This window comes from Papilio xuthus, unplaced genomic scaffold (assembly GCF_000836235.2).
Source record: "Papilio xuthus unplaced genomic scaffold, Pxut_1.1 DF827680.1, whole genome shotgun sequence".
NCBI lineage: Eukaryota > Metazoa > Arthropoda > Insecta > Lepidoptera > Papilionidae > Papilio > Papilio xuthus.
In genome coordinates, this window is record NW_013530969.1 from 4,983,752 (window position 1) to 5,011,136 (window position 27,385).

Genomic DNA, 27,385 nt, shown 5'->3' on the forward strand with positions numbered 1-27,385 from the left:
TCGCAATTGAAATGGAAAGCTAAAGTACCACAATGCTGATTCGTCCTTTCTCCTCCGCTTTCAGATCCAAGCAGCGGCGAACCTGTTGCTGGAGAGCAAAATGTTCTACGTGCCGTTCGTGCTCAACTCCGCAGAGATCAGATAGTACATGGCCCAGCAGGGCGTATAGTTCTCGATGTACGAGACCAGCGCCCCGCGACCGCGCCGCGCCGCCGTCTTATGATTGCCCGAGACCGGAGACCGCGGTCTCGGCCCAACCCGCCTCCGGGGACCGGGCGCGCCGCGGACAGAGACTACGTCTGATCTCGAGACCCTAAATAAATAAATCTGCGGACGCACAGGTGACGCAGTGACTAAAATTCAAAGACAGTGTTTATCACGAGTGAGACAGTGCGTTATACCTTTGTTGAGTCGATGTGTGTATTGGTTTATTGTTTATTAGAGGAATTAAAACGTCCCAATCGACAGACTGATTTATGATTAAACTAGCTATTATTTTATAGATAACGAGGGACTTGAATGCGTGTTTTATACGTGGTAGTGTATACTACTTAGTGTTAAATAGATTAAATATATAATTATGTTACTATATAAATTTTTTCGTCAATCGGAGAATCGCATAATATATTATTTCTGTAAATATAGCGATAATATATCTTAACGATATAGCGTTTAAGGAGTTGTTTTTTTTTTAAACAGAATTGTTTCTTGTAAATGAAATATTACTGTTTTAGTTTGCATTTTATATTGTCTAGTATAAGAGCCGTAGGGTAATTGCTGGGTGTGTAATATTGATTCTTTTATTTCTTATTTAATTTTATAATGATTTTGTTCTTAATGTAAGTAGCACTAAGTACCTACTCTCAGTGTTTACCAAGACTGCTTGTATACAACTATACTGTTTATACACTAACATATGTTTGTCGCGGGTTGTCCGCGTTCTCTTTATAGTCACAACTTTTGCATTTTTATTGCCAATATTTCTTGTAACACATGCGCAAGTTCTGTGCTCTGAGCGATACACTTCTCTTTGTTCTGGTCTAAATAGATACGTAATGGGCTATAGAGGATGTCTTATGGATGCAAGTCGAACGCCGCGGATTGCGAACGTTGGAGTACCGCGGTGATTTCCATGCTGACACATTCTCATGCTTTGTACATTCACTAATTATATTGTCGCTTCCATTGATGTGTTCAAGTTACAAATATGCTCAAATCCCTAGAACTATAAATTCAGATTCATTTTTCATTTCATAACTACATACTGTATGTTTGTTTATACCTTCTCCATAACATTAATATATCACAAAGACTAACGCATCATTTAAATAACACAAGAAATGTTTACAAGCAGACCTTATTTCTACCCACCGGAAAATTGTTTCATATTAATTGGTCAGTTGTCAATTAAATCACCGTCGTTTGTTAAATTGTTTTACCGCAAAGGAAAGATGGGATTCGAAGACCGTTATTATAAAGATTTTGTCAATTTTTTATCTGTATAACTTGCGTAATGAAGTCTGGAGCTGAAATGAATTTCTACAAGAGAATACAGTCGCTAAATTTATGTAAAAACTAAATCAAATGCATACTTTATATTTGGCTAGATTGTATTAACGCGAAGGTCAAAGAAACTTTACTTCAGTCAACTAAGATTGCAACAACTATAAATATTGTAATACGGAAATTTTGCAACGTGTCATTTTTAAAATAAAAAAATTAAAACCTTTAAATATACGAAAGTTTTTCAAAACCCCTTTGTGGATAAAATGTAAATTTTACAGACAATAAATAATAAGTAAAATGTAATTGTAATTTTACACTTTTTTTACAATGTTAAATCAACGTTTTAATAAACGGTCACCATCTTTAATGTATGAAGTCATTATAATATCGATGGATATCAGTGTCTGACTTTGTTCAAGCCAGAAGCATTGTAAAACGACCTATATTGTGCTCCGATCCATTGTTATAACATCGATAAGTGTATGTCACCATTCATTGACTAGTTTCTCATTCATTGTTCATTTGTATACGAATTACTGTTGCATTCCCTTAGTTTCCATTTCAAAAAAAATCTTAACTAATCTTTCAAACATCAAAAGGGTCATAGAAATAACAGATAAAGTAGATAATAATAAAATAATAATTTTTATAAGTATTTTAATAATTGACTAAATGTTTGCTTATTATTCTAACCTAAAATTTTGTACTCTTTTGTAAATGTCATTTACATATATCAAATCAAAAACCCAGTTAATTAAGTTGTATTTCTGTGACCCGAAATAATCATTAACTTAATTCATGTTTCATCGACATGTAACAACATCGTTAAGACACATTATTCATAAAGATTTACTAACATTTAGTCGTAATTTTAAACAGATAAATAAAATAAGGAGCTCTTTTGACTAATTGTTCTTAAAAAATAGTGTTAATTTTCCGCAACACTGTCAGACATCACTGCCTGTATTTTTAAAGTTATTGCCGTTAAAAAAAATTGTATTAATAATTAATATTATGAAATTGTAATAAACGTTCCAGCAACGGTGAACAGTTACCATTAGATATAGGTCGGCAGAAATAAGCCGCGTTTAAATTAAGTAAAAAAACCAAAAAGTTCGTTCTAGGGACTTAGGTTCTAGGTAAATTCTTTTCGCGTTTTTTTCCCCATAGTACTCTTCAAACTGGTTATTAGTTCAGAAAATTAATACGAAGTCCAAATTCTACATCTCGTATTCGATTATTAAAAATGACCAACTAAAAAAAATAATATTCGAGATGTAATCTTATTAACATATTTCATCAACAAATTGGAGTTGTCATTATTATTAAATTCTCTACTTCCGAATTATAATTCAAATTTCATCTTTTTTAGTAACAGATATTGTATAATTTAATTTAGTTATTAAAAAAAACTGGAAGCACATAAAAGAAAACATCTGTAAATGTTAGAAATAACGCTTCATTTCCTTAGTCGGGTAAACATCATAAGTTGCATAAACTAGGTGGTCAATTGATCTTACAAATATTATGTAATTTGAGAATCCTGTTACCTGAACGTACGAGAAGCGTCCGTTCCTCAACGTGTTACCATTAGTTAAGTCTTAGTGGATATGTGTTTTGTACATTGTTATTATTAGATTTCGAATACAACCAGTTACGATACTGCCATCAAATGCCTAAATAGTTTTTCGATTAATTTCGTTATATACTTTAATTACGTTTTTCTATTAAGTTAATGACATTCGCGAAATTATTAGTTAAATGTGATAATGGAACAGTGATAATATATTGGGAATAAATGCGCGAATCTTTTACAAGCCATACAAAAGCGAGCGTTTCTACAGCCGGGCCTACGTGTAGCCTACGCCGCGTAGCTAACGCCTACATACGCGCGAGCTTTTATTTAACAACAGGGCCCTCCCGTAAATTGGGTAACTACATATATTTATTTATTCAATAACTTAAATTATAATAAATTAGTTCTAAAATTAACGCCATCAGAACGACGGTGGTAAATCTAAAGTCTGAGGTAAAGATGCCTTCATAGATTTTTAAACATTGTAATGAGGGAAATCGTAAAAATAACTTTAGTCGCAAATCGTGCATCATTCTACTAAATATGTTAACGGTATATATAAGTAATATTGACACTTATTTTGTTAGTAACGTAGCTTAAAGTTAAGATGAAACTAACGGCAGTGTATCAAGGAGGACTTAGATATGTAAGGATGTTATTGGCGTTGTACAAAGGATAGTATTGTTAATAAATAAACGATGAAATTGGCGCATTACTGTCGAGTACCTAATTAGATTAGTACACGAGCCCCCGGAGGCTATACATTTTGTCAAATATAAATGTAAATACAAAATTATATTACGACGCATAAAATTGTCATTCACTTTTCATGTCTATTCCGAGTTGTTAGGAGCCATTACACCACTTGGACTAACAGCAATAAAAATTGTAACGAGCTTCTCACATACTTTTTATATTTATTGGCCAGATTATATAGTTTTCTTTTTCCGTAAAAATGTTTCAATTTATTTATCATCAACAGAAGTTGAGTCAATTGATGCGACAACTTTATCAATAGTGAAACTGAACGTAATTTCGAATTTATATTTATATAATTTAGTGTAAAAATAACAGTTATATGTATCATCGATTAGTAATGACACACAGCAAGCTTTGTATAAACCATACATTACTTATTACATTTCGGAACCTTTAATATTAAATGAATCACATAACTTGTTACGAAGTTGGCTAAGAGTTAAGATCTAAATAATATGGCGAAAATATTTTGACTGATATAAATAAATAGTAATGTAACATAACGATGTTAATATATTTATAAGAATGTAACAAAAAAAAACTTAATGCATTTCTCACTTTCTTTACAGTCCATAAGAGAATAAATTAATTACGTCTAAGGTATTGTGACGAAATATTTTCACATTCATAAGTAAGGTAAGGTTTGTTGTGTATAATAATATCGTTTCGTGTACTTTTGAGTAAAAGAAAGTTTGAAATTTGTGTACATTAGACAATGTAATTAGTTACAATTTAACGAGTGTAAATCTGTAAGAGAATATATATTTGGAAACGTTGAGTGTTTGTTGTATGTAACTCTACATGTCACAGAGGACTTTTTGAACCCTTAAGTATACATTATACCATAATATATTAATTATCTATTCTACGAGTTATACATCGTTTATTGATATAAAAATAATCGTGTTTTCTGTTATGGTTACAAAAACAAACACGTTTCGCTTTTTAATGATTTCATGTCTTCAAAGTCCGTTCTATTGTGTAGGCCTTTGTTAACTGTAATAAATATGTAACTTAAGTATGACACCCAGTTTTGTAACTCCACAATCTCACTGAAAGTACCACTGGGAAACGCACGTATGTCTATTAGCTACCATTATTTCAATAATCAGAGTTCGATGTGGTTGAGTGTGCTGTATCTCACATATTTATATAGTTGGGCTCGCTCAATATCAAGACTTATCGCTTTCAGACTTAGCTAGTACGTTTAAGTATTACGATACCTTAGGGTTGTATGTTTACGTGTAGCAAGTCACATTAGTTGCTGTTCGATGTACCTTTCTGGATGGTTAAAAGTCTATTGTTATAATTCGACCAAATTAAGAATCACATTGAGTGTATGAAGTGTTTCGGGAAGTTGTGACTCGTCTCGTTCGAGTGGTGCGCCGGCTGTTAGTCAAGCGATCGTGTTCTGGTTTGCCAAGAGGAGTTACCTACAGTTGTGTTTAGTTAGCGATGCATAACGTGTTTGTACTTTAATTTGTTTTTTAGTTGTACTCTTGGAAATCAATGGTTAATAACTTAAGAAAATAAAATGTATGTGAAATATTTTCTTTGTTTTAATTTCTTAACCTTTAATTACTCTAACGCGAACTACGTTAACATAGTTGTAATTATATATGTTGAATCTTACAAATATAAATGCAAAAGTTTATATGTGTGGATATTTCTCGTATATCTCCATAACAGCTAAACAAACTTCGCTGAAATTTGACAGAGATATGTGAAAGAACTCATTTGCTACCTATGATCCATAAAATGTGTACCGATGTCCTGACATAGGGTTGATTTACATTTTTACTCGACAACTCCGCAGATAACACCGCGGTAAAGATATAGGACAGACTTGAGTAACACATAAGATACTTTTCATCTTTTTTTTAAATTTCAACATGATTGGATTCCCTTTTGGCTTAGAATTCAGCTACCACAGCATAGGGCAGGACGTGCGAGTAGCAAAATTCGGTTTTATGATTGTTTTAACTTCTTCACAATTTAATTTTTAATCTAAAGGATAAACCTTTTTAACCTACCACAGGTAAAAATTGTACTCTGTGGTGGACTTTCTTTATTATCTGTAAATATTAATACTCTACTCTTCGATGAACTCCTTTCTGTCAAATAACCGCAACCGCCACATGTCACAATTTAGTTTTTCTTGATTTTTCTGTAATTATACATTTTAATATTTGTAAAAATGGTAAGGTTCCACGGTTTTATAGCTTAGCAATGTTAATTTTTTATTTTTAAATACATGCACCTTTATAATCATACTAAATACGCGATGACATTAAACAGTACGAGTGATTTCGTCCTCTGTATTTTTTCAGAAACCTCTTATGCTACAAGGGCACGAGCGTGCCATTACGCAGATCAAGTATAACCGAGAAGGTGACTTGCTATTTTCTGCTGCAAAAGATGCAAAGCCCAACGTTTGGTGGTCTTTAAACGGTGAACGTCTAGGCACTTTCAATGGCCATGGTGGTGTCGTTTGGTGTCTTGATGTTGACTGGCAGACGATTAACCTTATTACCGGTGGCGGAGACAGCTCTTGCAGGTTAATTTATATTTTCTATCATATTTTTATTGCAACCTCTAGTGTATTACACAGTCCACTTTAGTTTCTGTTAGCTTTACTATAAGTTTTTTGCTGTAGATGTTAAAGCTAGATTATTTATATCAACCATTTGATTTACAAAAACAGCTTCTTGAACATCAAATCATCGTTCAGTTATCTGATCATCACATTATGATCATTGCATCATTGTCTTATATCATGTTACATTATGCATTAACTTTTAATGTTGCTTTCAGATTATGGGATTTAGAAACTGGTAAAAACATAGCAACCATTAAAACAAATTCATCAGTGAGAACATGTAACTTCAGCTATAGTGCATACCAGGCCGCCTACACCACTGACAAAGCAATGGGTCATCCTTGTGAGGTATATATATTATAAATAACGCTGTTAATCTCATCGTGCAATCAAAATACTGTTATATTTTCATATTAAGATGCGATTAAATAGTTTTAATATAAACCATATTATCAATGGTAATCGGCCAACATATGTTGTTTAAATTTGTTCTTCTAACTAGGAACTTTTTGTGATGATACTCCTGTTTCCCAAATGCTTTACTACAGTACCACTTTGATTCAGGATTATTGGCCTGGTACTATTATAATAAGATGACACATATACTGTAACTTTTATTTTTACATAATTTAATGAAAACTTGCACTATGAGTTGTGGACTAATGTCATTTTGGTCATAGATTCATTGGGATAGAATTCATATGAACTTTTTTGCAGGTTTTTATAATTGACACTAGAACTGTTGATGACTCTATCTCCAGCCAGTCCCCAATCTTGAAGTGGGAAATTACAGACTCAAAAGTTACATCAATGGTATGGGGAACTTTAGACGAGACTATTATTACTGGTCATGAGGCAGGTGATCTGATCCAATGGGACCTTAGGGTATGTATTAAAAATACAGTTGAAGTAATTTAAAAAAAATATAGTTGCTCGTCCTATTTTTCGAGTATGGTAGTGATAGCTAGTAATACATTTTGGCTTGTTAAAATGCGATCCACAATAACTGTCGATAAAAGTAGATACTTGCTTGAAGCTTATCTGAATATATTTATGTTTACAGACAGGTAAAAAAGTTCATTCAATCAAGGAGCACAACCATCAAATCAATGACATGCAGCTTTCACGTGACGGGACTATGTTTATCACAGCCTCTAAAGATCAGACAGCGAAACTATTTGACACCAGCTCACTGGAACTTCTCAAAGAATATAAAACTGAGCGTCCAGTTAATTCTGCTGCATTGAGCCCAATTCTCGACCATGTAGTGCTTGGCGGTGGTCAAGATGCTATGGAAGTAACAACAACTTCAACTAGACAGGGCAAATTTGACGCTCGTTTCTTCCATTTAGTATTTGAAGAGGAATTTGGACGTGTGAAAGGTCATTTCGGTCCCATCAACAGTTTGGCATTCCACCCTGATGGGAAAAGTTACGCGTCAGGCGGTGAAGACGGTTACGTACGCGTACAGAGCTTCGATCAATCTTACTTTGATTATACATTCGATTACAACAGAGATTAACATAGAACTAGAATATGTTGTATTTTGTATTGTCATAAAATTTGTTTAAACCATGGATAATTTTTATTTTGCGCCCTTTCTTATTTCATAAATTCGAAACACATTCACAATTTACAAATAAATTACATGCTTTAGACATAGACTTTATTTCATTTAAATAAAATCCCTAAACTCTGTATCAAACTTATCATTCTTTTCACCTTTAAATCTTAGAAGAAAAATATTTTGTCACTTCATACTTTTTTGTATGGGTAAAAATAAAACTTCATTTAAATATCCAACAATGTTTTGTACAAAATAATCTAAACAATAGTATGGATTGCGCTTAATATATATGTTTAATCTTATACATAAGTTACAAAAAGTATGGTGTTGTATTCTGTAGAGGCACTTCTCTTTCACTGTCTGGCACTGCATGGAATATTTTAGCATTTCTATCATTTACACTTAGAAACTCCATTATAGAGGCGACGTTGCCACAGCGGTAGCAATAATTTGGTGCAGACCAAATTGTAACCAGTCTTTTGTCAAACATATATTTATAACCTGGAAAATAAAAGTACATTTAAATATAATTTTAAAATAAGTAATTAAACCCTAGCTTTTGCCCGCAACTTAGTCCATTTGTTTTTGGGTTTATTTGTTATATACTAAAATACGAATGTTTCCTCGAAATTTTATTACTACTAGCTATCGCCCGCCACTCCATCCGTGCGGAATAAAAAAATACGTAATAAGTAGCCTAGGTGTTCTTCCAGACTGTTCTACATCTGTGCCTAATTTCATCACTTTCTGTTCAGCCATTCTAGAGATACCTTCAAACAAACATCCATCCATCTATACATTTGCATTTATAATATTGGTAAGAAGTAAGATAGATAATGCTGCTTTGGACAAAGATCGAAAGGCCAAAGCAGCATATCTCGGGACCCCGACTGGACGCCGACCCATTGGTCGGCCCAGGTACCGCTGGCGAGACGACGTAGAGATGGATCTGCGGGAGCTACAATCAATGGACTGGCAGGAGAAGGCGCACGACAGGCGACTTTGGCGATCTCATGTGTTGGAGGCCAAGACCCATCTTGGGTCAATGCGCCAGCAGAGTAAGTAAGATAGATAGTAAACAAACCTTCATTAACAAGTTGGTGTGCTCTGCATATTAAATTCAAATTATTGTAGTTCATAAAGAGTTCTGTTACATTACTTCCAAACAACCAGCCTGCCCCTCTTGGACTCAATGACCTGTAATTAATAAATTCATACAATAAAATTATATCTGTACATAATTCTTCATAGACAGTTAACTATAGATACTTACCACATTTCAATATCGGCAGGATCTGACCAGAGCAAATCACAAAATGCTCCTTTATGAGGTATCTGCTGATTTCTATCTATGCATCGGATTTGATCTAACATTGATATCTCAGGGGACAAACCACCATGGACACACAATACTGTCTCATCTATTAGCTGAAAAAACATAAAAAAATGTAGTATGAGTAACTGAATTATAACTTAATACATATTGAGTACCTATGAGACAAGATATGAATGTAGAAACCTCACAAAAGACTTTCTGGTCACTACTCAAAGCTAAAGGTGTGAGTGCAGATTTATTTTATTAATATAATAATACTTACGGCAGCTACTGTAAGAAGATCAAATACTCTGCAGCAGTCTTTCCAAGCATTTGCATTACCATACTTATTTAGACACTCATCATAGAAACCATAAACTTTTGTTATTTGACAGGTTTCATGGTTACCTCTAAGTAGAATTATCCTATGGAATAAAAAAATAAGTATAATTTTTCCATAGAAATTGTATTTTGTGCTTGGATTCCTCTCAAGTATGCAACTTGGGTGAATATTTTTTTATCACAAACACCAAGACACATCTCACTTTATAATTAATTATTGTTTTGGATTAATTATTCATGATTATGATAACATATTTATTATTATCCTGAGAACTGTAAACATATTTTAATTTTACAAAGATAAGAATTGATAACATTATTGTAATAAAATTGAAAATGGAATCAACTTAAATAGCATGTTGCATATTTTATAAAATACATTAGTACAAAGAATCAAAAGGTAAATATTACATATAAAACTTTCAAACCAATACCTGTCCGGATATCTTGCTTTTAATGCCATTAGCAATGTTAATGTCTCCAAACTGTAATAGCCACGGTCTACATAATCTCCCATAAAAATATATTTAGTCTGAGGTACTTGACCTCCTATATGAAATAATTCTTCTAAGTCATAAAACTGGAACAAATTAAATATGGATTCAAAAATCTAGCAGTCACACATAGACATCTAAGAGAAAAGTTTGGCTAAAACCTTTAAAAAGAATGCCTATAAGATTGTTGTTCAATGTAATAAATAAATCATATAAACAGATTTTTCAGGTGTATTACCTGACCATGAATATCTCCACAAACAGTGACGGGCGTCTGCACCGGTTGGACATTCGGTTCTTCAAATAACAAATCGCACACAATATTGCACAATTCTCGCAAATCATCTTCAGGAAGATATTTACACTTTTTTGCTATTTCTATCCACTTGTCTACGTCGCTCATTTTCTAATTTATTTGTTAAAATATAAATTCACTAAAACTAAAGTTGCAACAACTTCGTGACAACCTGCTGACAGATGACAATGTGACAGTTACAAACAGATTATAAGTTTGCTGGTGTGGCGGGTTAGTCCATCCATCCTCCTTGTAATATAACCCATAACCCCTAGGAATAATTGAAGTGCAAGTATTCTCCCATTGAAAATTCTTTGTTGTTTTATACAATATTAACTCCCTGTGCACAATTGTAAAATACTGTATTTAAGTTAGTCATTAAAAAAATAATAGCGCTTTTCTACCTAATACGATTACAACAATTTGGCATTATACAGATGTTTCATTTTACAAAGGGGTAATACATGAACATTTATTACTCCTAGGGTTAATCCTTTCGGGAGGAATACATAAACCAACTCGGTGTGAGGTCATTGAAACTATGTAACTATATGTTTTGTTCATGGCTGTAACGGTTATTATTTACTCTCAAATCTTTGATATTTAGTAGAACTAGCATTATTCAAAATCAAATAGCTCCATTTTTCATGGACCTTAGTGGGCATGTTGAGTCCTCCAAGACCTCCGTGCTCCCTCTTTCGGGTATTGGGCCACACTTACCTTACCTTCCTTAAACTGGTACGATGCTCTTATTGGGAATGTACTAAATATTTAATACCAGCATTGTTAATATCAATGGCCGCGAATAACATCATTTTATAATTAAAATAGAAAAACTATACCGCAACTCAGAGGAATAATAACGAGAATAAGAGGCAAAAGTTGTAATTTTATTTAATATGTAAACAAACATGCAAATACATTTTAAAATGTTATTACATTTTGTAGTGTGGTGCCGTTGACATGCTGCGGTGAATGGGTTAAATAAAATGTAAGCTACAGCTAAAAATTATCGAAAATTGGAGAAATAACATATATCTTCATACAGGACGGATCAAATGCTTTTTGTCAGAACCTACATAAAAAACATAACATATTACATTTCAGAACAACTTACAAGCTAATGTTATTGTGATTGTAACAACACTCTTCGACTGTAATTATAATGCAGCGTTTATTAATAAAAACATTTTGCTACCCTTACATACTAGCCATTTTCTTTTTAATTATTTAAAAGATATATTTTTCTTGAGTGTAAAAGAAAAATCGGCTCATTTATAGCAATTTTATCACTAATTATGAAGTCGCCAAGGCATCATTTAATCACAGAATGCTATTTTAGAGATATAAGCGTTGTTTAATATAGTAATACACGTTACACTGATTTCGTTATCACAAAAAAATCAAACTGCAAAAAAAGAAACAAAAATAATATAGAAATATTTAAAACACAAATTTTATATCCAATTTTATAATAAAAATAATTATCAGTGCCCACCAATAGAATCTTAAAGCTACAATAGCTCTTGCCATTTAAAAAAAGTATAATACTAGGAAATATAACTAACAATTTGGAATCACAACTAACTTTTGATGATTTCAACATTATGAGATACAAAAAAAAATTCTTATATCTGAGAGAGTACCAAGTGATCACAGATTCTGAAAGTCCGTTCATATATCAGTACAAAAGTAGCTAACACGTCGAAACGGATTTACTTACACTATTCCATGAAAGCTGATACTTGCCCATCACCACGCAATAAATATATTACATAGAGTTGTTACAACTACAAAAATATTACTGCATAAACAAAACGACATAAGAATCTTATGACAAAACAAGGCAAATGTAATTAACAACTATGAGCATGTATCAGTTTCCAATTTATCTATGATACGAAAAGATATGCTATAATAATTGCTAATGAACATTTATTTCGTGGCCAGTACTTTAGGAATTAAATTACAAATGCATTATTAAACTTTGGCAAATAGGAAAGATCACAAATTTGAAACTCAATAACTATTAATAAAGCACTGGCACTCGAAAAATTCAACCATGGAAGTCACATAAGTCGGTTTTGTTTGGTTAATTTTTACCCAAATATACTGTCAACTTTAATTATTGCTGTATTGAACACATATCAATTTGTTAAGATAGCGTCAGAAGCCGAGTTTCGTATAACCAAAAAGACCCTGTAACATATGGTTTTTTATATCTATAAGTTTGCCACAATACAGGCCACTTTATAAAGTCCACGTATGAAATTTCGACAAGATTAGTTCTCAACTAATCAAGCAACAGCTATACGTCAATGGGTAATACGATCGTATACCTTACTATGAAAGGTTTTTAAGAAATCCGAAAATTTCTATGTCAATAGGTTAAAACGATGTAAAACTTACACTATGTTTAAGTATTAAGATTAGGTTTATTTATTTAAAACACTATCAAACTAACTACTAAAAGATGATAGATTGTTTATTAGTTAGTCAACCGTAAAAACACCTTTTGAGGCTCATTGTAACTACATCTATTAGGTTTAGTTAGTCTTCTCCATTTGACATATTCATAGTTTTCAGTTCCTACCCAACTGATTTTAAAAGTGGATTTTATAAATCAAAATCGTCTATAGAATTTAGCAAACCATAGTAACATAAATATAGACAAAACTCATTAAAACCCTTGAATGTTACGGTTGTAAAAGAGCTCATCGTGTGAAACATTTTTAAAACATGTACCAAACAAAACAAATTAAATTTTTAGACTCATTTGGACACAACATATTAATTCTTAACAAGCGAAATTAAAGTATACATTAAAAAGTTCTTAATAATAAAAAATATAGCTAAAACAAAACGCTACAAGCTTATAATGCGAATAAAAAACAAGCAAAACATTTATAAATTTCATCTCATGGCCATAGCGATAAGAGAAAGAGATCTGGTATCAATAATCCTTAAGTGATGTTCTTGAAAAACAATGCAATTCTTATTGTTATAAGATACAATCGAACCTGGAGAAGCTGGAACCTCTAAAAGCGAGAAACTTGCCTGAGAAATGAGTCGGTCTCTTGGACTCTCGCAAATCCATTTTCGACTATATTCAAATATATTTAGCACTCTTGTTCGTTGCTCGAAAACATTCACTTTTTTTATATATTATACAATAATAACAAAAAGGCAAACTTCACAAAAAAGTTTTTTTTACCATTAACATGACATACATAGGCATTCCAAAAACTTGTGCCCTATTACCGTTGAAGCGAAAGTATAATTCGGAATAAAATATCAGTAATATAAATCTCTTTAGACCAAATTTTATTACGGTTTTCAGAACACACTGTGGTTAATTTTTTGTCATAAAAACAATTCAATACTGAGGTAAAGGAGGTATTCTTTTGATTGTTGATTGAGATTTATAAAACCACATAAAGACATAGAGTTATTAGACATGTAAAGAAATCGATTAGACAAATCAAATGACTTACCTATTAAAACTAATCAGAATATTGCTATAAATTAAATACAAAATACTTTAAATATTTCTTGGAAAACGTAGTTTTTTTTTATAGGCCATCAACCCCAATATATAGTTTCTATGCTTAACATATAATGATAGCTAAATTAACACTATATAGGCCATTGTTAAGTATATTGCATTGATAAACAATTATTGTGAGCAATCACTCATATTATTGGTATATAATGAATGATTAAACTCATATACAATTATATATCTCTTATAATATACTGATTATATATCAATAAGCCAAATAATAACTCTATGCCTACATATGGTGCCAATAAAAAGATTTGAATATAGCTAAGTGCGAATTCGAACAGTCCCATAACTAACGTCTACTATCTTGAACGAGCAAAAACTTATCCGCTCACTCGAACTATTCACTTGTAGTGATCGAGTTCGAGTAAGATTGTGTTCGTATACGCGCTTACTCTTTAGAACTGTTCGAGATCGAACACTCAGGCCCTTCGTACACAAGGCAACGTTGCATCTTCGGCACAAGTCGTCTATTAGTTTCGTACAGTTAGACAAAATGCATTCGCTTCGAGGCGATTCCATGGCGAAATTCAAAAATTTATAGAACTGACAATAACTTTCGATAAGTCATGCGAGTTTCGTGCGTCAATTTCATACATTATCGAATCGCTTTAAAGCGCTTTGTCTGACCCCCAGACATAGAGATCACGTCAACTGTATAGATTTACTCCGCCATCTTCGAAATCGCAACTTTTCTCATAACAATAATGACAAAGATGTTGTCAGCGACTGGTGATGGCCATAAACAAAATGTCGGTGGCTGTGTACCTTTGTGACAATGTGTTGGATAAGTCGCTTTTCGACGTAAATAGTCGGGTTCAAGATTTACTTTATCTTGTGTACAAAGGGCGTTATTCGAGTTAATAATCTCTTACTCGAATTGTCCTAGTGCGAACGCGTCCATAACTTTGGGCACATGTTCGTCGATGCCGACTATATCGAGGATGCCGTTGTGTGAACCGTCGGTTGTCATCACGCGGAGCGACGCGAGGGACATCACGATCAATCTAATAACAAACAATAAATAGTAATATAGAACAACAGACAAGGATTTGCCGATTGACAATAATCACTATTTGTGATACATCATATAATAATCATCATCACATTTCATGATTGTTTATTTCACATCATTCTATCATATTTTGACCATTTCTTTAGAACTGACAAAATTCCATATTCATATTAAAATTCGTTGAGTATACTACACTAATGTAGCACTGCTGCATTTATTGTATTTAAATGTGTCCTTTAGTGTAGATTTAATACGAGAAAATTACACTAAGGGTCTGCAAAAGTTCTCTGTAATATATTTAAGTTGTCCATAAAGCTTATCTCATAACAAGACTCACTTAGCATCGTGTACGTATTGAGCACGGTAACGCTGCAGCGCACGCGCAGGGCAGTGGTCGACGAGCTCTGAGCCGGCCGGGGGCGGGGGGGCATACTTGCCGCCAGGACCACGCCCTCCTCGCTCCTTCAGGTCCAGCTCCATGTAACGCGTAGTACGGTCCACCATGTTGATGAACACATCAAACTTCCTATTGTTATTGCGAGCCCACTCTATAGGCGCGTCCAACTGGACCTTTCCGAGATTCGATTTCTACAATATTTACAAAATAGTTAAGATATTTTTTTTATGATTTAAGATCTTTTATTTTTAAAATAGGCTTAAGAGCTTTCAAATTAAAGAATTTCTAAAATAGGTGTAATAACATTATTAGCCAATTTAAGTGACTCACTGTGGGTGTCTCAAAATTCCCGTTTAAAACGTTGAAAGGGATGACAATATTTTATACAGAGATTTTGTTCTCTGAAATCAATGTTTAGTTATGTACTTACCCTCAATACAAACTCAGTTTCACTGATGGTACTGAAATTGGGATCAATTTTGACGAGTTCAATGCCGGCGTCAGTGAACACAGCCAAGTTGACATTCTTCTCTCGCTTCAGTAGTTGTAGAGCAAGAATTATTGCTGAAACAAATATTTTTTATCATTCTTATGATCAATTAATTCAATAAACATGTCACAGTTAAGTTATAAGTGCTTTTGGTAAGAAATTATATAAGCAAAGCAAAATTTTGGTGTTGTTCAAAATGTTAATTGGTATTTTTAATATATAGGCTTTGTTTTTAATTAACTCCACTCCATCCGCGCGGAATTTAAAAAAAACATAATTAGTAGCCTATGTGTTCTTCCAGACTATATCTATATATATATCAAATTTCATTGAGATCCATTCAGCCGTTTTGGAGATACCTTCAAACAAACATCCGTCCATCCATCAATCCATCTAAACATTCGCATTTATAATATTAATAAGGAGTAAGACATAACACGATGGTTTCGACTAGGAATTTAATAAAAAAAAAATTGTGACTTCGTTGTAATTCATCACAAAAATAAGAATTATCCTAAATTAAAAAAAAATATCTCACCAGCATGTCCGGGTGTAATATTTCTATTGAAGAAGCACTCAGCGGACAAGCGCTTCTTGCTGCCCACTTTAACCGTATCAGCATCCCCACCGCCGCCCGGCGACGTTTTAGTCACCGTCTTTTTACCTTTCTTTGGTACTGTAAAGTTTTTGCAGAAGTGACGACCTGTAAGTAAATACATACACACATAACATAAATTATAATCTCCAGAATTTAATAAATGGCTCGAATGATTACAAGAAATTTTATTTATTCTCTTAGGTAGTTTTTAGCCGATTGTATAAAGTTGTAAGTTATCTTTCGCGGCCGTTACTTATACCATTATGATCCTGCCCTTATCCTTATAGAGGGTTGGCACAGTATGTACTGCTCCTCCATACATCTCTATCGCCATATCGGAATTCACACAATACTTTGTTTATGATGGTACCTTTTGCATGCTTTAGATATGAAAGAAATTACCTTTAAACATATGGTGTCTCATATCCAAGGTGATTAGGTAGCGGACATTAGTGGGTGGTGTGAGCAGCCATGTGTGGTCAATCAGTTTCTGCATTGCATCAATCACCAATTGGTTCGGCTGCTTTTCAATACCTTGAAAAAACATTCATTATATATTTATATAATCTCAACTTTAAGTAATTAGGTTCAGAACTAGCTAAGTAGTACTTACCCCATGTCTTGACTTCTTTAGGATGTCTTCTGGTGACAGTCCACAGCCACTCGCCGGTCTCGTTGTCGAACTCCTGTCGCAAGCGACGACGAGTCGCCTTATCGATCGCTACTTTAGCCTTCTGGCTTTTGAGAGGTCTAAAATAAAAAGAAAATTAATGTTTTTGAAAGATGTTAAGGTCATTGACTAATCAACAATCACTTTTTATATATAATATATAACCAGAAATTGATACTACAATCTGGATTGGTGCTGGATCATAATCAGTGAGAAGATCCTCTTTTCTAAATCTGTATCATTAAAAAAAAACAAATATTATAATAACATTGTTATGTAATATTCTACAACTTACTTTGATTTCTTCTGATAATTGACCATTGTAATATAAACAGCAAGGGGAGTAACTTGTGATTTCTTGATAACATTTTTATCACTCAGCATAGAAACAATAATAGCAGTTGTTGTTGAATCAGCAGCTAAGAAACCCATGTTATGGATACGTTGGATATTCAACAACACATCTTCAAGTGAAAGTTGTGGTAAAACTGCATTCCAGACCTAGATAAATAAAACATTTGCTAATTAAAGCGATTGTATACTAGCTGTCGACCGCGACTCTGTCCGCGCGAAATTAAAAAAAAATAGCCTTTGTGTTCTTTCAGACTATGCTCTACATCTGTGCTAAATTCCAGCAAGACACAGCCTTTCTTGAAATTTAAACAAACATCCATCCATCGATCTAAGCATACGCTTTTATAATGTTAGTAAGATTTATGTGTTGCAACGAAAAGAAATTTAGTAAAGAAATTTGCTATGACATAAACAATATTAGAACATTAATGAGTATACAAGTATACAAATTCTGTCTAAATTACACATATTTTTCATACAACAATTTCAAGCAGTCAAATTTTACCTCCTGTGATGTAAGTAGATGTCCTGGAACATGATCAAGTGTAAATGAGTTCTTTCGGACAATTGCTGCCGCAGCTACTGGGTCTTCACATCGACGAAAGTCTTCAACTTTTTGAATGTAATCAAAAATTTCCTTTGTTCCTTCAGCATTATCAACCAGTTGCTTAGCCCGCTTTAAACCAAAAAGCCCGTATTTTATAACTGCTCCACGCGCTGTAAGCAAGTCCATCAAAATTAGGATTAACTCTGTATCTTCATGACTAAAGTAAACACAAAATAATTAAAATCAATAGTAAAAACTCACCATGATCATTTTCAGCAATTTTTACATGAGATTTACGGAGCAGAGTTTTATGTGACCGGCCATGTCTTGATTTAACTCTTGTTAATTCCTTTGCAAGTTCCATTGGTTCTTTCTTCAAATACCACTCTCTAACATGTTTGCACCAACCTCGACCATTACCTGAACAAATAAATTACCTTTATAATTTCTCGAGTTGTATACATATTAAAAGAATAAATAAAAGTTATTTTTAATTAATGAGTAAACATGACTTCTTGAATATTTATATCAAACTTACCAGTTTTTAAAACCCATGTGAAATTGTTGAATATCATTAACTGTTCAGCACTGACACATATTTCAGATGCAGCTTTATATGTTGCCTCTTTTACAGCAGGTGAACCATGTAATAGGCATTTAGTTAAAGCAAATGCAATTGTTTCAAATCTAGTACACCAACCTTGTTTGTATGCCTTAAATTAAACAAAATCAGATATTAAAGTAAACATGTGTTTTTAATTTTCAATTAAATTTATAGAATACCATTACAGATACAATTTTAGATAAACCTAGTAGAGTACTGAATAGTGAACATATTGAAAGATCCTTCGCTATGCATATCTTCGCTGTGTAGCTGAGCATTTGAGCATTATTTATTGCAGGTGGCAGTACCGAAAAACACAATCAATAGAACAATTAAATAATTTTCATCTCACAAATCAAATAATGACACAAAGAAATTAGCTACTCAATCCTAATATAATTCTATGAAAATTGAAACCTGTAGTTTTGTAAGGAAACATTTGTTTTTGCACAAATTTGAGTCTACATCCTTACCAATGTTGTAACACATTTTGTTATTACAGTATGAAAAGTACTGTATAGATATTTAACTGTTACAATCACACTGTTTATAAATAAATTTTAAGCAAAAATACCACATGCTTATTGTTATTTTTATAATAAACCATTTTGGACATTAAAATTTCTACTTATAAGGTATAATAAATGCATTCATACAATTCCAATCTTAAGTATTATGCACAATATACAAAGATTTCATTTTAAAATAAAAACATTTTTAATCATGAGTTAAGATTTGTAAAGTAACTTACCTTAAGAATTATATCGACAACCTCAGTATTATTAGACCCATTTGCGAGCGCATAATCTATTGCTTTCAACTTAGACACATCATAATAGTCATGAGATGACCAGCAGCCAGGGTAATACTTAGGCTCTTCTCTTCCCAGGTGAAGAAATCTTGTTAATTGGTTTCGAAGTTCGGAACGAAGTTTTGTTGACTCCATTATTTGAGTTTACCTCTTCGCCTATGATTTCAATCACGGCGATGTCTTTCAAAATATTGTGTTCGTAACATTCACTGACATTCGGACGTTGCCGTAAAACTGTGTAAAAACGAACAATGACAAACGTAAATGTACTGATCTAGAAATCTATTAATTTTTTGTCGGTAGTCAAGCGAGACATGTGGTATAAAACAAATTGAGGATGTGGCCAGAAAAAATTGACAATGGAGGCGGTTTCAATATGGGTTTGCACGGCATTTACGAAGTGTTTTAAGCTCGATTAATGTAGCATAGAAATGTAGACCAATTAAGTAATTAACAATGACTTAATGATAACAAAATAGTTTCAAATATACGAAATAATTATGAGTTTCCTACCTTGTTCGTTTTTATACAACTTTTCTATTTGACGGAATGAGGAATGACGGATGTATGGCAAAGACTATAAATGTAAAATGTTTAATTTTATGACCTGGTAACATAGACCTTTAGGTCACGTTTGATTTAAATTTACTTTTTGTCAAAGAGTAAACGTAACACTTGAAGATATTTGATTGATATTTTTTACAATGACATTGACATAAATCAAAACATCACAAAAGTGCAAATAAAGAGAGAGAAATATAATTCAATACTAATAAATTAACACCATAAATATAAACTTTGGTATATTTTACATTTTTTTATAGAAGTTTATCGTTTTCTTTGTTCATACAAAGTAGTATCCCCGCTCTGTTTGGCAGTGTAGTGAAGTATCTTAAAAACCGAAGTATACGAATATAAGTGAACTTTTATATAGAAAGAAATCTAAGTACCAAAGCTACCTTCTTACTCTAGAATCACATCGCCTAATTAAGGCAAAAAAGAAATAAAGTATAATTTGTAAATAAATCACATGAGTTTAAATTTGGAGGAAGTAAACGAAACTCAACAACTCATGCAAAATGAATGTGAAGAACAGAAAATATTGTCACAAACTGCTACATCGCCGGTTACAAGTAATAAATTGTCCAGCGGAGCAGCAAGCCTTACGTCCAGAAATCATGGTCCTGGTCAATTGTTCACAAGTACGGGAAATAACAGTGTAAACGAATCTAAATTGTCATATGTCAATGAGCGTAGATTACATCGTGATTATGTACGTTCTAATTATAATAATAAACCAAAGCATATACCAAAAGAGGCACCTGATGTTAAGCATATGGAAAAAGCATTACTGGAGCTACTAGATGATTTTCACACAGGAAAATTAAGTGCATTTGGTTCTGGTTGTAGCATGGAACAAATGATCAATATAAGGGATCAGCAAGAGCATTTAGCTAGATTACATTTTCGTTTGTACGGTGATGCAGAGAAACCCACTGAAGATGGCTTTGACAACTCGGATTCTAAAGACAAAATGTCCCAATTGGTACAAAGCTTGGAGCAATTGTCAGCTTCCATAGAGCATTTACATTCTGATGCTTCCGCCAATACCAGCTGTAGTAACAATAGCTAAATATTTCATATGTTAACCTTAATTTAATTATAAGAATATGGGTATAAGATATATTCTGTAGTTTGTTATTCTTGGTGATCAGTAAAGTATTATGCATGAATAAATATTCACTAAAAAACTGAGTTTTATTTGACACATATAATATTGAAATGTATTTTAAGTCAATACAAAATCATATTGCAACAATTAGAAGTAAATTGTATTTTATACTAATTGTTGCAATATGATTTTGTATGTTGCTGTTGACTGTGACTCCGTCTATGCAATATTAAAATAAAGTATAATAAATAAAAAGCCTATGTGTTCTTCCAGGCTTTGTTCTAGATTAATCCAAACATTCGCATTTATAACTAAGATTGTCAGTGTTTTTAAATAATTGCAGTAGGTTTCCTTATTTGCATGTGATTTAGCAGAAATACAGATATACTGTAATGCTGTTATTGTCAATGTAACAAAGAAAACCTATTGTATTTTGTTATAATAATATAATAAATTGACTTAGACATGGTGGAATTTTTTGGAATGTCCTCTAGGGAAATTTTATAAAAAAGCAGATTCAAAGATTTTTAAAAATGTGAAGTCCATTACAAACTTTATGTTTCAAGTACAAAGTGTTAGGCAATTTCACTGCCAAAAATAAGTATGGTAGTTAGTAAACACTTGTAGCATATAAAATGCAGGTGATGGCCACGCGGCGACTTGCTTGCTGTTGAAAGTTTGATGGTAGCTACTGGGTAGTCGATATCCAGCGTGTCGTGGCTTATGTAAGCGAGGTTGTCGCGGCTAAGTGTAGCGGCGTAGCAGCGTAACAGCGTAGCGGCTACGGTCAGTCGCACTCTACGGCGCGTTGGTGCGGGCGTGCGAATCGGTTTGTATAGCGCACCCCGCCCTGCTCAAAACTCAAACCCGAAATGTAATATTTTGAAATAAAAGTTTTTCTTTCACTATTTTACTGAGAATCCCCATGTAAAATTTTACAAAATCATTGCTTTTTTTAAGTGGGAAAAAGTTTCGAGTAGAGTCAATAAGTTATACAGCTTTTTGTTGTTTTCAAACGACAGGCGGTAATTTGGTTATCGCCGATTGTTACTTTAAAATAACTTTTATTTTTATTTTCCTAATAAAATATTTACCATTTTACATACATCACATAAATAGTAATTTATGTTTTCATTTAACGTGTTGTAATTAACGCAAAAAAAATATTGTTGAGTACCGAATATCTTTAAGCTAAGGGGAATTAAAATTGCGTAGCCACATTAAATTTAAATATACGTATAAAACATAGCACTTGTTGCGCTTTACAAGACGCAATACAAATAATACATATGAATTTCATACATCAAGCAAGCGTAGAGAAATTAATAATCTCACAAAAGTTGTAATTTGTGAGAATGCAGAAAGCTCATTTAGTTCTGCATTATTTGTGGTTATGACTTTTTCCCTACAGACGCAATGTTTAATCATTATTATTGAAATTAAAATAATTATTAAAAAAATATACGTAATTAAAGTAACAAACAAAACATGTTATGAAACAAACTAAGTTAAGAAAATATAAAACATTTATATTATACATATCTTAGGTCTTTGTAAACTTTACTCCGATTGCCGGGTAATTTAATAATTTTAATAACTCTTTTACGTAAACAAATAAAAATTTAAAAGTAACTTTTAAAAACTTATAATAAATTGGAAAAAGTATGTGATTATTGACAATTGGTTATCGTTCAGATGAAATGGAGAAAAGACAAGAAGAGGGCAGAATAAGAGCAGCTTTGCCTGAAGATCCAGGTAAGGACATTTAAGATAAAATAGCAACAATAGTGTTAAATGTAGTGACGCTCAAGAAATATCTCATTCTGGGAGCCTATTTTTCTTTACTGCTAATATAGAGTGACTTAAGATCTCAATTCACTATGTTATAAATAGTCTAGCTGTCGTCCGCGACTTCGTCTGCGCGGAATTAAAAAAACGTAATAAGTAGCCTATGTGTTTTTCCAGACTATTTATTTTTCATGTTCTACATGTATGCCAAATTTGAGTGGGATCCGTTTAGACGTTCTGGAGAAAGCTTCTAACAAACATCTATCCATCCATCCATCTATACATTCGCATTTATAATATTAGTAAGATAGATCGATGATCTCCTTGTTTGTAGCGCTTAGGTAAGTTTGCCGAAAGTCTTTGGACCCTTAGGTCTTTCCATAAAAAATAGGTTTCAATTGAAAACGATAATGCGTTTCAACGAGGTATAAACAACAGGAGATAAAAGGAAACACTTTAGGAATACACAAAATCGATTCGGAGTTATTTTGTTTGAAATGACAGGATAAATTAGGATTGGAGGGCTTTGGGAGCATATAGGTCGCAAAGACAATTTCATCAATTACGAAAAATTAGGCCATGGCTATATTTCCTGATTTTTTTTGGATATAGTGTTTGGTAATCATTTTATTTTGTTAGTATTGGCAATTATTTCAATGGAAAGGTACATAATATTATTTATTAGCCTGATAGGGTACAGTCTTATGAAATAAGAGATTTGCTTGCGGTCTGCGGTTTGCCGCGACCAATAGTTGATTAAATTTGTAAATCTAGCACGATATATCAATGTCGTGGCGGGTAGTTAAATATTTTTATATTAGCAACGCAGTTACTGTTTGTTAAAATGAAGTTTAGCATATTCGGCCTCTTTGGTAGCTCAGGAGTTTGAAATTACCACAGACGCTGGCTATTTAGAATACTTTAAACTTTTTACTTTATTTAACAATGAGAATAGAATCGCGCGTAGTGAACGAAAAGCAACGTTACAATGTAAGTCAAAAATCCCTTATTTTTGGTTGCTGAGCTGTTTGTTTGGAATTTATTTAGTTCTTGTGAATGGGCCCATTAGATTTTATTTAGTTACGGAATGCTATATACTGCGGACGAGAGCGAAAGCGTGCCCGTGGTCCCGTCCCGATGCGTTGGAGGAACAGAGGCGTTTAGTGGGTATGCCTCCGTTATGGAGGAGAATCCCACATAACTACCGCGTCCCCCACGGGGCGCGGAGTATGCATAAAGCATTCCCCTCTGAAAAAAAGGCTATATACTAATAAATGGTAGATGCACGCACACGTACATACACACCCATTATATGCATGTCAATTTGACCTTCTTCTTAATGGAATTTAAGAAGTATGTATGTAATTGTTACCAAGCAATCCAAATACTTACAAATCATTACGTGAAAAGGTCAATACTGAGTTATTCATTTATTCATTTGCGTCGTACGCCGCCGTCGACTTTCCAGGCGGTCTATTTGTCTAGCTGACACATTTCTTTGCTATTGTAACGGTTAGAAAGATTTTTCGTATAAAGTTACTTTATATTTGAAAATAGAACAAATTACGTTATTTGTTTATTCCCAATTATTGTCCTACGTCTTTTATTTTCTAGTGACCTATTATTGATATTCTTGGAATCTCTTGATTTTGGAACGTAAACTATTAGAGATTTTTTGCCTATTCCGAGATAGTTATGGTTAATCTTTTGGTCCAAATCAGTCGAGAATCATTCGAATATTATGAGCCTTTGTTTCTTCTATAATATATTTTAATAAGCCATGGTTGATCTTTAATTTAAAAGTTATTTCTCGGTAAAAAACACTTCTTTTTCTTCATTTTACACTATTAATATATAGATATATGGATGAGTAATATAATTAAGCTTACCTGGAAAACTCTGGAGCGGTGTGTTCTAAATATTACTTACTAACGAAAGCTTAGAGTTCCCGAGGCGTTGTAATTAAAATAAATTGCGCGAAGTGCTTGCATACTGTTATATTAACAAAATTATACGCAGATATTTAGAAATTTAAACTACTTTATAAAAGTTTACATCTTGGGTTTTTAAATATTCAAAGAATTTTACCCTGTTCACTATTTTTTTCATTCATAATATTGTGTAAAATTCAAGTATACAAAGCTAGTAACGACAATATTGTATACGTCCCGGAGGCCTAATTTAGTCCTTTTTCAAGCTATGTCAAGTGAAGTCTTCCAACCCGCTCTTGGCCAGCGTGGTTGACTATGGCCTAGTCACCCCTAACTTAGGGTAGGCTCCAAGCCCTTTTGTGGGGACGTATATAGTGAGCTGATGATGATATACTAATTGATTTTCAACATGAAACATTAGGTTATTATAATTTACAAATCCCGAGCTTTATGGTGACAGATATTTAATCAAGTTGAAGAAAAACATACAGAATACTAAGAATAAAAATGTCACAGGTAAAAAAACTAATAAAAATGTAATAAAGTATAAAACCTTCAGAATGCGGCTACTCATAAAAAATAATTGGATAAGCTGTACAGACTTACACGTGGATCGTATTTTTCCAATGTTTTTTGTTACTTGAAAAAATATTATTTTTTGGTTACCACATAGTTTTCACAATACATCAAAAATGGTACATATAATGTTACACTGCTACATTGAAGTATATATTTTTTTCTTTATACCTTTTCCCATACCTATACAGTGCATGATTGGACAAATGTAAATATTTTAGTCTCACTATATACAAATATGTCATGTGCCATATGCCTTGACCATAATTTTAACTTATCTTACCAATGTTACGAATGTGAAAGCTTAGATAGATGGGTGGATTGCTCAATGGATTTTTATGAAATTACGCATGGATGTAGAACATATCTGAAAGAACGCATAGGCCACTAATAAAGTTTTTTTAAATTCCGCGCCGACAGAGTAGCGGGTGACAGCATTACATTATTAAGCTCTTTTGTAAGGACATCCTGGAATCTAATAAAATCTATTTAATTTCGCAGAATATAAAGCTTAACGTATATAAGATGATTTTCATTATTTAGTGTAAATGTACGAGAAAAGGTTTTTGAATACGACAGAAAAATTAGAAGAATAAAGCAATTTATACCCGTAATAAGTTGTTGCAATCTTTTTAACTCACGAGTGGATGAAAGCTTTCATTTGTTAGTTTGCTTCAAAGTAGAAAATTGCTTTTTAGTTCATTGAGATAAAGTGAGAAAGAAGTTATTATGCGAAGCATTTATCGTGCTGTTCAATTCTGAAAATATAACATGTTTAGATTCATGATTGGCAATCGTAACATACCAGAGATATGAAAATAAAACTCATTTCGTTTTAAATGTCTATGGTCTCTCAGATTTATGGCCGCATATGATGCCCGATCGAAGTACGGATAGTATCCGATGTGAATATTATGAGTGTGGGTGCCAATAAACCTTTGTTACTCAGTAATAAATATTTATGGTTTGCTACAGAGCTCTTTTGACACGAATAAACGACCGTAGTGCACACAATAATACAGTATGTTGGTATCGGATTTTCATTACGATTTATGAACATAAATTTTTAATTTTTAATACAGCTGATTATTATCTACATAATTTTTCATAGTTGTATAAACATATTTATCATTTACCAAGTATATTAATATTTAAAATTATATTTAATTCAAGCGGTCGGCCATAAAAAATTAAGTCTAAACTTTAAGGTTTACAAAACCTTGTGCGCCGGCTCACGTAAGTGGGATAAAGCCAGGGTAATGATAATGATTTTATATAATTTTGCTTTATCTAGTAGAAAAGAACAGACATACTTTCAGAATCATTTCAATGGGAAACCTTAGATAACAATTTATTTTCACATGTTATAGCATTTCAAATTTATTTTTCTATTACGCTCTGAATGTATTCTCCATTTATTCACAATATTATATTTTGAATGCATAGATAGGGTTGGAATGAAAATAATTGGCATTCCAATATAGAGTGACGTATGAAAGATTAGAATTCTTCACATTCAATTCATCATTTTGGAACATATAATAGTTTCAATCCTCGTGGGAAATCACAATAAAATTGGACATTTGACACGCGATTAAACTCTTTACCGGTCACAGCTTGCAAGATCTGAACCGTGGCTGATTTTAGCATTGTACTGAATTAATCTATTTATATTACAATGCTATTATTAAGCATTTAGTACTATTAATAATAGAATGCATCACATATAAAATTTATTAGTTCAACTTTCTTAAAGAATGCATGAATTTTCTTAAAGAAGCTAGTTTATACACACTCGTGATACTTATCAAGAAAGGGTCGCTTTAATCAAAGCAAGGACCACGATAATATAAGGACAAGGTCACGTCAAAGCCCTCGGAGATCGTGCACATAGCGACGTAGGTCGCAAGTGAA

The 27,385-nt window shown here is 32.7% G+C and overlaps 5 protein-coding genes across 6 annotated transcripts in view; 3 read left to right on the forward strand and 2 right to left on the reverse strand.

The window, feature by feature from the left end:
* Hr4 (nuclear hormone receptor 4) overlaps positions 1 to 5,383 on the forward strand; it is an 84,327-nt gene extending 78,944 nt beyond the window's left edge. For both annotated transcript variants that reach the window (XM_013311768.1, XM_013311769.1), the window contains one exon: positions 65 to 5,383. In XM_013311768.1, coding sequence (XP_013167222.1) covers positions 65 to 145 — 81 coding nt within the window. In that variant the 3' untranslated portion in view covers positions 146 to 5,383. The remainder of the gene's footprint in view (positions 1 to 64) is intronic.
* A 607-nt stretch (positions 5,384 to 5,990) lies between these two features.
* eIF3i (Eukaryotic translation initiation factor 3 subunit I) lies at positions 5,991 to 8,066 on the forward strand. Its single transcript, NM_001312268.1, is given in 5 exon segments — positions 5,991 to 6,041; positions 6,172 to 6,398; positions 6,656 to 6,788; positions 7,158 to 7,325; positions 7,504 to 8,066. Coding segments are annotated over 5 exon segments (990 nt in total). The 5' UTR covers positions 5,991 to 6,038; the 3' UTR covers positions 7,963 to 8,066.
* Positions 8,067 to 8,242: 176 nt separating this feature from the next.
* On the reverse strand, positions 8,243 to 10,638 carry PpV (Protein phosphatase V). Its single transcript, XM_013311091.1, has 6 exons — positions 10,397 to 10,638; positions 10,099 to 10,244; positions 9,606 to 9,747; positions 9,281 to 9,435; positions 9,092 to 9,204; positions 8,243 to 8,508 (listed from the first exon to the last, which is right to left on the reverse strand). The coding sequence occupies exons 1-6, from the start codon at positions 10,559 to 10,561 to the stop codon at positions 8,318 to 8,320; spliced, it is 912 nt and encodes a 303-aa protein (XP_013166545.1). The 5' UTR covers positions 10,562 to 10,638; the 3' UTR covers positions 8,243 to 8,317.
* Positions 10,639 to 11,322: 684 nt separating this feature from the next.
* LOC106117306 (60 kDa SS-A/Ro ribonucleoprotein) lies at positions 11,323 to 20,085 on the reverse strand. Its single transcript, XM_013311548.1, has 12 exons — positions 20,018 to 20,085; positions 19,445 to 19,738; positions 18,628 to 18,802; positions 18,351 to 18,509; positions 18,048 to 18,259; positions 17,484 to 17,689; positions 17,132 to 17,268; positions 16,921 to 17,052; positions 16,459 to 16,623; positions 15,861 to 15,994; positions 15,371 to 15,621; positions 11,323 to 15,025 (listed from the first exon to the last, which is right to left on the reverse strand). The coding sequence occupies exons 2-12, from the start codon at positions 19,637 to 19,639 to the stop codon at positions 14,890 to 14,892; spliced, it is 1,902 nt and encodes a 633-aa protein (XP_013167002.1). The 5' UTR covers positions 19,640 to 19,738; positions 20,018 to 20,085; the 3' UTR covers positions 11,323 to 14,889.
* Positions 20,086 to 20,233: 148 nt separating this feature from the next.
* On the forward strand, positions 20,234 to 21,246 carry LOC106117042 (coiled-coil domain-containing protein 28A). Its single transcript, XM_013311113.1, has one exon. The coding sequence runs from the start codon at positions 20,535 to 20,537 to the stop codon at positions 21,135 to 21,137; it is 603 nt and encodes a 200-aa protein (XP_013166567.1). The 5' UTR covers positions 20,234 to 20,534; the 3' UTR covers positions 21,138 to 21,246.
* The last annotated feature ends 6,139 nt before the right edge of the window (positions 21,247 to 27,385 follow it).